Source organism: Lates calcarifer, linkage group LG19 (assembly GCF_001640805.2).
Source record: "Lates calcarifer isolate ASB-BC8 linkage group LG19, TLL_Latcal_v3, whole genome shotgun sequence".
NCBI classification, from domain to species: Eukaryota; Metazoa; Chordata; class Actinopteri; family Centropomidae; genus Lates; species Lates calcarifer.
In genome coordinates, this window is record NC_066851.1 from 13,212,877 (window position 1) to 13,226,659 (window position 13,783).

At 43.4% G+C, this 13,783-nt stretch overlaps 1 protein-coding gene across 1 annotated transcript in view; it reads right to left on the reverse strand.

The window, feature by feature from the left end:
* Window positions 1-2,325: 2,325 nt before the first annotated feature.
* LOC108888151 (doublecortin domain-containing protein 2) overlaps window positions 2,326-13,783 on the reverse strand; it is an 83,339-nt gene continuing 71,881 nt past the window's right edge. The window contains exons 11-12 of the mRNA XM_018683991.2: window positions 4,574-4,700; window positions 2,326-2,731 (exon numbers count right to left, since the gene is read on the reverse strand). Coding sequence (XP_018539507.1) covers window positions 4,696-4,700 — 5 coding nt within the window. The 3' untranslated portion in view covers window positions 2,326-2,731; window positions 4,574-4,695. The remainder of the gene's footprint in view (window positions 2,732-4,573; window positions 4,701-13,783) is intronic.

Below are 13,783 nucleotides of genomic sequence, written 5' to 3' on the forward strand. Positions count from 1 at the left end.
CACTGCCTGTGCCCTCACTCTCCAGACTGATAGGCCAAAAATCAGAGCAGATTCAGGCTGCTTGGCAGACGCAGGCAGATAACTTGGTAGTTAGAGGCAATGTTTCTTTTCCATGTGCCCCACTCCATATTGGATTAGCAGACCGCAGACAACTTTTAGTGTTCTCGGAAGATTTTATGATCGCTCAGGACAAATACATGAGGAAATGATTTGAGTTGGGCTATCCTGTTTTTTTGCAAACAACGGTCATTATTTCAATATCCTGTGAGGCTCTTTTACGATGCCCCCGCAGTGCTTTTCTGGCTGCTTCTCCCCTATATACACAACAAGGACATGGCACCTCACAGTTAACCAAAAGTCAACCGCAGGGAGAGTCAGACTAGTCTGATTTTTACAACGGAAGGCAATTGTAAACACTCAGGGGGCCCGACAAATGGAACTGAGAAGAGCGCTGCACTGGTCCCAGACCAAAGGCTAAATCAGCAATACATTTAGCCCGGATGGTAATTTGAGAATGAGGCAATCCGCTTGTAAAACATTAATAAAGGGCCCTGTCCAATGAAATCCGCTGCACCAATTAATGATTTTAACCTTAGTGTTTGTTGGAATAAGCGGTTTGATGAGGATCTTGCCTCATCTGCTTTGAGAAAACAAGTTGTAGCCTGTAATGCTGCTGTAAAATGGATGATGTTAATTATTTATGGGGATAGACACGTTTGTGCACCTTCAAACTCTTTTGCCCCCCCTCCCTCACACTTACACACACACATATACCCACACTACACCCTCCAGACCTCGACATTAAAGTATACAGTACTGTGGCAGAATGATGAATAAATTGCCTGCAACACTAGAAGATGAAAGATGCACTGATTAGTTTTTGCCAACATGTTTACCATAGTTTGAATCACTACCATACCCGCTGATTGTAGACTTATGTAACGTAGGTTCAAATACACTTTCCATCCTGCCCACTGGTTTCCCTGTGGAAACTGACGTATAATTGTCAGCATATGTGCAACATACACACATTCTGTAGCTTCACACACACACACACAGGAGGCACGCTCATATGGAGAATCCTCAGAGTGATGTCACCTTTAAATCGAAAGACAAAAAGCTGCCAAAACCATGCTAAACTCTGTTATTGGCTCAGATTACACAGCTTGGTTAGCACGCACAAACACACTTGAATAAACCCATTCACACACAGACACAAATACACATGCATGCATTTACCCCCAACGCGCGCACAGTGCGAGTTTTTGGGAAAGCAGTCCTGTGCTCAGAAGTCGTTTTTTCAGTTCTGATGTCTCTATCATCCAACAGAGGCTGTGCTGCAGGAGAAAGATGCCTGCTTATCATGCAGGACTCACCGGCCACAGCATGAAGGTGGCTTTGAACGCTTAAGCTCTACAGGATACACATAGGCTTCAGTACCTGGAAGGTATGGGAGATGTTGGCTCACAGATACCTCTGACTCCAACTGAAGGATAAATCCTTTTCCCTTGTGGCCAAACATGGCATGTAAATATTCATACACATACATGAGTGTAGTTATGATCAGTCTGGCTTCAATGCAAACATTCAGAGACAGCATAATCCATCCAAACCCCTCAGAAACTCAGACCAGATCAAAAGTAGGTCTCCTCCTGCACTACACACCACCTGGGATTGCTGCCATTATGATGTGCTTAGTCAGGGCACTCTAGTCACTGGATAAAAGACAAGACCACCAGACAGCTAACCAGCTAATCTGCCGTATACTCTGTTAATCTGACAGGCCACGTTGAATAATGAATATGTACATTATCACAGAGGGAGGTATCACCAGGGACGCAGCGGATCACTTTACATGTGGTAGGTGGACATGACATGTCTGTTATCAGCGTGATTTCTAATGAGTTAATTCACAGGTGAGTGTACATCTAGCGGGCTACGTGTATAATTATGACAGAGGTGAAGTTATCTTGATCAAGAACTTACAGTAGTTTTGAATTAACCAGTAATAATGCCTTTCAATTACAGTAGCCTGGCAAGTAGAGGGCTCGTACGTTTTTTTTTTTTCTTTTTTTACAAAAAGGTAGCCTCTAATCAAAATGTAATCTTGTGTATGTGTATATGCCTTGGTCACTAATGTAGCTCTGAATCTGCCAATGGTCTAATCCAATCTAGAACATGCCAAAAGACCTCCTCTTCTCAGGTATAACAGCAGTAAAGGACTTTCCACTCAGATGGATGGTTGTCTCAGTGATTTACACCAGCTCTTTGTAAGGCAGCGAGTTTAAATCAAACACGCATTTTATTGCTTAATTATCGATTACTGTTTTTTTTTTTCCCAAGCTCGGTTTGAAAACATCCCATACACAGCATGACATTTTACAGTCCCATTTTCGACTGACAGCTTTTTGTAAAGTTCACACTGAACACCAGACAACAACGGTGTCTACATCCTGGACCTATTTTCATACATTTCTTTTTATCCCAGTGCCCCTCCCCCCCCCTTATTGGCCCCCATCTCATTCTATTTCCTTCTGGGAGTAGGGCCCCGGCCTTACCTTTCAACCACGACACGCTACCTGTCACAGCACGGAACACACATACGCGCACACACACACATCCCTGAGCGTGGTGCAAGAGGCATGTGACATCTGTTCTCTCTCCGGTGGGCTCCTCATGTCCTCGACCTCATCCACGTCGTTTCTGAGCACCCGGGAGGGAGGAGGGGAGCCTGTATGACAAGGGTATATAGTAGAGAAAAGGGGGATGAAAGGGAGATTGTGTGCATGTGTATGAATGTGTGTTTGTGTGTGTGTGTGCGTGTGTGTTTGCTAGGTGGAGGTAGGTGGGGTTATAAAGAGAGAGCGGTCAACCACAACATCAGTCAAGACTGCCACCACCCTTCCTCCCACCATCACTAACTTTCCCCTCCATGACTTTGACCTGAGTTTGGTGCTTTCTGACAGCATAGGTCCTTGTTGACAGCAGCTGTGCCTACACACTGTGCACAGGATGTAGGCTACAGCGAGGTTGAGAAATCAAAGGGGTTGAATGACATAATGTGCTATACAGTACAAGCACACTGAAGAATATGGGTGCAATTCTGTGACCTCAGTGCTCGAGTCTAATATGTAGTAAAATGGATAGCTTTGCAGACCTTTGCAAGCTGGTGCTTAGAGAATTAGGAGCATGAAAATCCAAGATAGAAACATCAGAGTGGGGAAAGTAAATGCACACTCCCAAATAACTACTATGGTAGTGCCCTTGAGCAACATAAGTGCTTGAGTCATACAGCTTAGCAGCAACGGTAACCATTATGTTTCACGAGTGAAGCCAGTGCAGAATTGCCTTGAGCTGCAGTTCCAGTAATGTCTGGTAGATGCTGGCTCTGAGACAACTCTGTATTAGTCTATACTGAAACAGAAAAACTCTGGCAATATAAAGTAAGTGCATTAGGATTTCAAAGTTGCGGTCTCAAAAGCAATTTTTAGATTCTTCTAATGTATGTTGAGGACAGTTGAAGAAAGTTCCTGCTCCAAACCCTCAAAGCATCAAGACAGTTGTGGGTGTTTTTCACTAACTCAAGATTTTCAGTTGCTGTGGCTCAGTTTCTGACTGGAATATACAACATTTTACATCAAAATATGCTACACTGTACGTGACATTAAACCAGGGTCTGCAGCTACACAGTACTGCGCTTAGAGCTAAATGCTAATGTCAAAAACAATGCCATAAGAGCTGCTAGTGAATCAAAACAGTTGAAAAAGAATGAGCTGAAAGAGGCTATAAAACTGAGGAGAACTGCAGAGTGGGTGATAATTCCCTGTGAGTCATTACAGCCAACCCTTTTCCACATAGCTGTTTGATCAATTGTTATTATAAAAATATTGATTATAGCTGCTTTAACAAAATTAAGTTATATTTAATTCTTGCACAAGGCAGTGTGTTTTAATCTAGTCTAATGTATTCTCCTCTGTTCCATAGTCATATGTCATATTTCCATGGTGTGAGAAGTGTAGCTGCCTGAAGCAGAGAGACTGTGTCTGTTTAGCACATTGACTCAGCAGGGTCATGGGTTCCTTGGCTCAGGCTCAGCTCCCTAACAGCCTTTTCAAATCATTAAGTAATGAAGTGGGTGCCATTCAAATATAAATGCATCCACAAGCCAGGATCCTTTCATGTTTCAAACCATAAATACTCTTGGATTTTCCTCAGAGCCAATATACCTATCAAAGCCATTTCCAACATCTGTTATCCCCTCTATAAAAAACAGTGCAAGACACTGGGCCAATCGCTGTAGCTGTGCATCAAAGTGTTTTATAATGCATGGGATACAAGGCAGTTATGCTTACTTTTTCTTAATTTGTTAATTGATTATTGCCTAATCTGTCAGAGATCCTGGCTCAGAGCCCTTATGGCTGAATGTACTGTGGTTGTGTTTGAAGCGACTGAAAACACACAAACACGAGCAGACGTGTACACAGAGACACAAAAACACACAGTGAGATAAGCAAACCCGCAGATGCAAGTCTCTTGATACTCGCTCATTATTGTGAGTGTAGCCATCACTGACCTTGGCACACATATCCATAGCAAGCTCCTTCCCTCTCCATCCATCTCGCTCCCTCTCAGGAGTGGCCCCTGGCCTGCAGCTTATTGGGGGGCCTGGAGCCAGCTTCCCATCTCAGACAGGCCCTAATCTGGGAGGCAAATGATAAGGCAGAGGTTTACAGGAGGGGCTTTGCACACTCACCAAAATTTGCATTTAAAGGCCCTCAAGTAATCTTTAGGCTTATTTAAATCTCAGCAAGACACTGGCAGGAGAGATGGAAGGGGGGGAATTCTGCAGATCCACCTCCAGTGCTTCTTTCCCATGGTAGACCAAATCCCCACCATAAATGAGTGAGGATGTGGATTGCTTTGCTGTTCTCACAGCAGCCCAATGTCTGTATTATCAATGGCATTTAATTGACTAAGAATTATTTTTGCTCAACGCATCCAAATAAAACCACCTCATGGGACAAAAGCTTCAGCCATCAATGTAAAGCTGTTTATGGAAGAAAAAAAAAGCAATTTTTGCCAGAAAAATACAGAGCTATTGACATACAGTTGGCTGTGCAAGAATAGAGTTTGGAGGTTTTTGCTCATTTGTTTGTCTGGTTGTTTTACATGAGTGGGTTTGACTGCATTTTTTCATACACTCTTTGTTCATATGATTATAATAAATATGAAAGAAATATTTGCATATGTTTTAAGCCCACAAAGGATTGCTGCTGTATGGCCACCTAAGCAAGACATTATTGTCATGCAGGTTCTCTCATTTGTTTTCTTTTTTCTTTTATTTTAAAGCCTCCCTCAAAGTTAGAATTGCTCCTCTGTTATGTTTATTCTCTCTGTTTTCTATCACCAGTCAGAATTATTCATTCGACGAAAAGCCAAAAATGGAAAGCACAATAATGAAAACACCAAACAGTCGCTGGCACACCGCTAGAATGTATTCTGTCCCAGTTTTTGTTAAAGTGTGTGCATATTTACCAGCTGCTGCAGCTATAGAAGGTACTGTATTGCTGTCAGCATATTCACTAGTTTACTGGCATCACGTCCTGCAGTATGTATACCATAACAGCACAATGCTTCTGCTCAGCCAATTCGCGTCAGCATCAGGGGGGTTATTTTCAGTGTGGGACTGTATGGTTCATCCTACACATCCAGAAGGGATTTGAAAGATTAATCCTCACCTTTCCAACTGAAAGTATGTAATTTGGTTTGACAAACACCAGCCCTACAGGGACGTTTTCTTCATTAATACTTGACAATGTGCCTTGCGTCTCAGGCCTGAGGAGATGTAGTGGTGTGACGGACGAGAGCATTAAAGTGACCCAGATTCAATCTTTCTTTCTTTACTTGCAAGCTTTTAACACTGAGTATAGCACCTGTGATACAAAATTCAGTTCAGAGAGCAACAAAGGCCGGGTGTTAACAGCCATTACAACAGGCCACACATACGAGACGCGATCTGATGATCCTCTCAGACTAAATATACAGTAAAATATTGAAGAGGGCTGAGAGCTGTTCAGAAGTAGTTTTTGAAGCCCTTCAAAAGTCTGTGTAATAACCACATGCACAATATTTGCCAATCGGTATGTAATGGTTGCCTAGTTCATGTTAATGCAACAAGGTTTTAAGGTCCTAAGTCCACAGTCAGCAATGTAAAAATTCATGATAAGAAGTAACTTGATTGACAGTTCAGTGTTTTAGTGTCTTGTTAACAAAGGATGTTATTGCACCTAGCTAAGACGTAGACAGGAAAATGACCCCAAGTAAAACTACAATCCTTTTTGTGGTGCTTTTTTTTTGTACATATAAAACAAAAAAGACATCATTTGTTGATTGTTACAATTTTAAGGTGCTAATTGGGTGGATTTTCTAATCTCTGGATAGAGCCATGCTTGCTGTTTCCCTCCTGTTTCTGGTGCTTGTGCTAACCTAATCTGCTAGCTGTAGCAATATATATTTGCTAGACAGATATGAGAGTGGTATTAATCTTCTCATCTAACTGTTGGCAAGAAAGCAAATAAGCATATTTCATAAATATCTCAAGCTAGTGGTTTGAGTTTGTCATTAAAAAAATATGAAAACATCTACTGTGAGGCAACTTCTCCTTATTTTAAGGTGCGCTCCCTCCACCACAGGGTAAAATAAACTCTACAAAGGGATATGAAAACTATAAAAACATAAAAACACACAGTATGTATTTCAAGCCAACCATAAGACTGCCAATATTAAAGCACATGGAAAGGCTAAACCTGATATCATATTTAATATTCTGCCTGATTTTCTCTTTTGCATAACCCTCTTCACAGCCTGAAGACAGGTCAAATCAAGCTCATGCATATAAAAGCCGTTGCCCTGGGCAAAGATTTAACCAGCCCGGATGAGTCTCAAGGCTCGGTGTAACGAACAAAAAACACGCTTGCTGCCATTCCAGCTCTGAGAAATACGAGGAGACTCAAGAAAAGAGATCTGGACAGAAGCCCCCCCCCCACACATCTCCGAAACTAACCGTTAGCTTGGCTTCCCAGTCACACTATGGAGACCCTGTTCACTCTTCCATGCCACAGTCACTTCCTGCTGGCTCTAAACAATGCAGACTCCATTTGGGCCGCTGTAATGGCTGACTGCTTGACATAACCCTTGTCAGTGAGAGCTGAGATAGGTGACACTTGACAGATGTGTAATTGCTGGAAGAGCTCACTGACAGGTGGATGAGCTTAAAGACACCTGATATGCTTCTGAGGCTGTTGACGCAGGGGATTACACCTTTAAGCAGCACCGGCTTCCCTGGGTGTTTTTGTTTTGTTTTTTTTTCCCTGTGTATTTCAAGACAGAAAAAAAAACGCTTAGGTAATCTATTCAAAGTAAAATTGGTTTGATTTGTTTGAGCCAAGATATGAGCAAAGCGTGACAATGAGAAAAGGTTGAATCTTCTGCAGTAACCCTCATTTAGATGTATATTCTCTGTCGGGTAATGTACGGTTGCGAAACTGTCTGACCAGGCTTGTAAAGTCTGCGTTGAGGCATGATAGCTTTCCCTCTCAGGTCAGCCCAGGTGAGGTGGTACCAGAAGCCGGCGATAACACTCCACCCCTATAAAAGACAGGAAGTGAGATAAACATTCGCCCCTTGATTAGGAGCCAGAGTGTGGGCTGCCATGTGGGAGGTGGTGCAGTCATAGGGGTGAAACAGTAAGATGTGGATGGGGGCGTGCGTATGTGTGTGCCTGTGTGTGTTTGTGTGTGTAGAGGGTTGTGTCTTATGTGCGGGACTGTAATGCAAATCAATGATCTCCTTCAGTGCAGAGCAGAACAGCACAATGCCTGCACACCTGTCCATCATTCAACATCTCCTGTTCCACCTCTTGAAGATGGGTGGAAAAAAAAAATCGCTTTAGCTCACAGTCAAGGGGTTGAAAGCAGGGGAGGGGAGCGAAGGAGGTGTGCTTAGAGGCCCAGACATTCACTTTTCTTTTTCCTTGCCGACAAGACCATGTTATTAGAACTGCAGTTACTAAATTGGAAGGGAGGGAGACCGATGCTTTTGGATGTGACCTCAATTGCACTGGCACACTATCTCAACCAAAGTCTCATTTCACCCAGAAAGACAGGGGAAGAGAAAAGAGAAATTGACAATATCTTTTGTACCATCATGCATAGACAGCATATAGAGATTTAGCGATGATATAGGAGGGTGGTGGCTCTAGCTGCACCCCAGAAGCTCAGCTCAGTTCACTGGGGGTATTTTCACTTATAATTGGGGTAGCTTTCATCTTGCCTGCCAAAAGGCGTAGCAGCGAAGAAGAGCACCAAGAGGGAGCTATCACTTCCCCTATTTCCTGGCCCCAGACAAAGGCATCCAGGCAGGCAGCCTGCTGAAGATGATGTATTTCTGATCAAAGAGCCTGGAGTTGTCAGCAGCCCGGGCTAGCGCAGCAACCTGATTGCTCCTGGATAGATTTGTCCCTTTGATCAGAGCAGACTCTGACTGCAGGCACTGTTTATGCAAAGAAAAAGACGGCAGAGCGAAATCTACCCAGTGTTAGGTGAAAACAGGCATTGGGCTGGGGGAAGGACTTTTGCTTGGGGATATGTTGGCTCACACAATAATACAGGATGATATCTGTTATAATTACCACTAATGAGATAACGTTGCAAGAAGCCGTTTATGCAACTTGTTGCTGTGATGCTTGCGTTGACAGCAAAAATTCTCACTTGTATATTACTCTTGATGGGCTGATAAAAGTCAGTGTCTAATTACAACCGCATACATCAGATATAAGACAGAGATAATATAATGTACTTGAACAACTGGTATTTTTACAAAATGATCCGTTAGTTACACTATGCAAACATCTTACCCATAATGCAAATAACCGCCGGCTGTGAATTTATGTGGACTTGAAAAGGCACATAATTTTGTCATAATATATTGATGTAAATTCTCGTTCAGGATTAGTTCTGTAACTGTGTTACAGAGAGATATTAATGCCATCGGTCTGCAGGATTGTACCTACAAATCCCACTGTGACCTCGGCCATGTTTTGACTGAGGAGAACAGTCTTCTCGTACATGGCTACATGGGTTCACACAGTAAAATGTCAAACACACTTGACTTTAAAACACTCGAGTAAGGTTACGGTGGGGTGTGAGACGCAACATGAAACATCAGGAGACTAAGGCTGCAAGACTTAAGATGTCCGAAAGGGTCTTCCCAGATCACTGCATGTACACTCTACTGGCAGCATTTTTTATGCCACAGACATGCATAGACTCAGCATTTGGAAGGCTTCACTGGAATAAATTTAAGTGTACAATTCATTGTTGGAGCTATGAAAAAGAATTGTTTAAAACATCATTTAAAACTATCTTGACAATATCTACATAAATACATATTTAATTACCACTGTCTAAATATTTCTAGAAAGACAGAAAAGTAAAAAAAAAGGACAGTCAACATAACATTTATCTTGTTTTCCTCATGCTGCATATTGGATGAGTTCAGGTCAGAGCTTTCAGGGACATCAGCCTTTTCTGTTTTTTCCGTCTTGTCTGTCATGTTAAACATTAAAAAGGTACAGCTCAGCACGCCTCCTGCCGAGAGACGTCAAAGTCAAGGTTAATTTATGGATGCAAAATACTTCATCTTGAGTTTTAAATTTCTCGCATTTGTTTTTTTTTTATTTAATGTGTTCTGTTGGTGACAGGTGCTATTTAGAGGGGGTTTCAGGCACACACGCACACACAGGTTTAAGTTGGTAGAAAGAGGGCTGAGTGGTTATGTAAGCTGTGATTAACATATCTGACGGCTGCATTTGGGTCAAACAGTGATGGGTAATTCAGGTCATTTCTGACAGCTGATGAAAACAGAAATCATCATGGCGGGCGGTGGGCGTAATTATGTATTTATGAGAGGAAGAGGACCTTGGGGGTAGCAAGCAGAAGAGATGAGCACATACAGAGGAGTGCCTGAGTGCTGCCTTGCTACTGTAATGACAGCTCATTTCCCTGTGTGGATGTTTTTCTCAGCTCGGCACCAAGCTTTTGTTAGTCCCACCAGCTTACTGTACCTGCCAGCCAAGCCTTTTATGGACAATACAGGAGGGTTAAGTGTTGTATTATTAAGGGATGAATGCTCTGCAGAGACTCCAGCTAAGGAAAAGGAAAGCGTGTAGGTCTTACCCAAAGGGCCCTCTGTGGCAGCTTGTTTGTGTGGTGAGAAACACTGCTGGGGTTCAGGCAGATTTAAAGATGCATTTGATGTTGAATTACTATATATGGAGTTTATGCATACATACATACATCAGCCGCCTGCACTATATGGACCTGCAGTATCTTATTGTTCTGCATGCTTCATGCTTGACAAAACATATGAACATATTAATAATCTTCAGTAAATGTTGTATTTTTGTACATAAAATTTGTATTTATATCCTAGTATCATTAACTTCTGTGTACTACTCACATATACAGGTCACGGGCTCCAGAGAGAATAGACAGTGAACTGAAAGGGGAGGATGGATAAAGCTGGATGCAAATAACCCTGGAGTTAAATCAAAGCCATCCTCAAATCAAACCCCCAGCAACGCTCTCTCCTTTCTCTGTCAATCCACTGTGACATTTGTGATATGGGCAACGCTTTCAATCTATGGCTGCCTACTCCATTGGCCATGTAAAGTTTAATGAGCACCTTTTGTGGAGTGATATGAATAATGTATACATTACGGAGCTTTAAAGTGCCTATGGTGCATCTGTCTCCAGATTGGACAGAAGCCCCAGGAAGTACCAGTGAAAATTAAAAAGCCCGGGGGTAAAGAAGAAGGGAGAGAGATAGAAAAAGCGAAAAGTTGAAGGCAGTCACATTAATTTGACTGCGTCAATGTGCCACTTCCAATGCAGAACAGAAGTCATCAGCACAAGCGCAATGTGTACCCCCCACCCCCACCATCACCATTACCCCTCTACACAATCTATCCCTCGTCTGTTGCTCATCTGTGTCAACCTGCTCCTCACATCAGGAACCGAACAAGCGGCGACATGGAGGAGAGGGAGAATGTTTCCTTGGAAATTCTGGAGAGTGCAGCAGGTGATAGGAGGAAAACAGTATAAAGCAGACAATCCTGTTCCAACACTCCTGCAGATGGCATTGATCTGCGATGGAAAAAGGAGATGGAGATGCACTGTACTCTGAATGACAAGCTCACCACTGTACAGGAAAAGCTTTATGAAAAAAGAAAAAAAAAAACCTCTAACAGCACGCTTTAAACACAAAAGATGAGATGAGCAGAGGAAAAGTATGCACGTTCAGTGGAACTGAGGCAAGGAAACAAAAATCAAAACCAATGTTTTAGGAGTTGTCTCATAAAATGAAATGAAAAACAAAAGCAAAACGCAGGTTAATTGACACATGCACTTCATGCAAATTTTTTTTTCTCCCCAGAACATGCTCTTAAACCTTTATTGAAAGAGAACTGCCCAGGCCTTTAACCCTTAAGAGCATTACAGCAATATGTCTTCCTCTCCACCTCGCTCCATCATTCCCTGCTCATCGAGACCGCCTCCGTCACAAACCCCTCGGCCAAGACCTTCGCTGACAAAATTAGAAATCTCCTGCGAATTGGCTGCCCCCCCCCACCACCACCACCACCCACCCACACACACACACACACACACACACACACACACACACACACACTCAAAAGATTGGTGGGCCTCTATCTGCTCCCTGTTGAATAAGCAATGGAGCGTTCCCACTTCACTTGTCCACGCCAGGCTGGCCTGAGCGACCCCTTTCTCTCCCTTACCCTCTTCTCTCTCCCTCCCTCTCTCCCCCACCTCCACCCCAGTTTCCATCTCCACAGATTGACCCTCCCTTCTCTCTGTCCCCTCCTCTTCCTCCTCCTCCTCCCCCCCTCACCCCTCTACTCTCAGCCGACACGAACACACAAAAGAAGGCTCCGGCTTAGTGGCCTTGTGATGGATGCATTTTCATAGGCCAATCTCTGTTATCTTGGAGAAACAGGTCTCAGCCTCCATTCTCTCAGGGCTTTACAGTTTTCTCTCTGCCACTCACTCCGCCCACCCCTTCCTACGTTTTTTTTCCCTCTTTTTTTCACCTCCTCCCTCCATCTCTCTGTCCTCCTCCACCATTTTCCGAAGGTCACTCATTAATACTCCTGAGCATTGATGCTGACCCCGTGACCCTGAGCTTGAAAGCCTGGCTCTCCCATATTGAGCATCCCAGCCCTTGTCCCAGTATTCTCACTCGGGCCTGAGTGCAGAGGCCTGGACCCCCCCCCCAAGGTCAAGGACTAGCTGACATCGGGGCCCCAAAACAATAGGAGGCCCTTCCTCTCCGCATCCCCGTGGACGCCCCCTGCGTTGTCCTTCTTTAGATTGATTGGCTATGCAGCAACATTTCCAAGTCAATCAATTTCATTCATTTAATGCAGATGCACCAAATTAGAGAATTTATCCATGGATTTCAGTTTTACCCAGAATAGAAAATCTTCCATGTGATGGTTTTGTCATCATCAATTCAGGTGCAAACATGTATTCTCTTTGATGTAACTCTTATTAAATGTTGCACTTCGTTATCTTTAAATTTACACTTTAAGAAAATTGGACACCACTCAGTTCCCCGGGCTGTTTAATGAATTTACCTCATTTCTGTTTCAGTGTTATTTATTTATTTGTAAATGATAGGAAGTAAGGAAGGTGCAAATTGTGTGCAAAGCCTGCGACAGACGACCTCACTTTCACAATACACTGCATGACAGTGTGCAACAATGAAATAACTATCAAAAGGCAAAACTTCTTGGCTTCAATCTCACGATGTAGCAACCTTGATTCACCCCCCAAATAGGAATTGTGGTGTTAAAAATCCCCATACAATAAGCTCCTTCATTTTCTGCTCACTCTGCAGTTTGCAGCTTCCTCATTTCCCAGCCGTGGAGTTTCACTAGGCCTTGATGTATCATATATCTCTCTGTTTTTCCTGCGTGGCTCTTTTTGGGCCCGAGGTCAGGGGGTGAAATAAAGCAGACCCCATTTTGACGCTGACAGGGTCTCCAAAGCCTGAACCCGAGGGCAGTCCCCCCTCCACCCACCCACCCAAGCCCCGGCCTGACAGAGGCCGGCGTCCGTACAAAGGTGCAGTTTGTTACAAGCTTCTGAGGAGGAAAAAAAAGAAACACAACAGGGAGGGTTATTTGGTGTTCCTTTGACCCCTTAAGCCCTCTGAGATGAAAAGGCTTTCAATTTTTACCAGACGAGGAAGACCACTTCAGCACAGAACACCAGTGCGGGCTTCAAAGCTCAGCAGAAATTTTAATCAGAGACAAATTACTGTATATTGTGTGGTATACTGTGCTCCATCGTCGCGGACTGAGGGGGCAAAGGGGGCAAAAAATAGCGCTGCATTACACAGACAAGAAATGGCATAGTATCCCTGCAGGCAGAGAGTGAAGCTCACATGGTCACTGCGTGTTTTTTTTTTTTGTAAATCATGGAAATCCACTGCAACATTATATCAGAGCAGTTAGTTATGAAAGGTAGGGAAGGTAAAAGCCTGATGGGCTTGCATGTATCTGCCATCTTAAATCATGCTAGCTGAAGGCAAATATCAATACCACAACGCAGCTTAAAACAGCATTCTGCCTAATAAAAACATATCTATCATTTACAACACAAGGGTAAGAGAAAAGCCCATGAGTGTACCGTGCCTTATG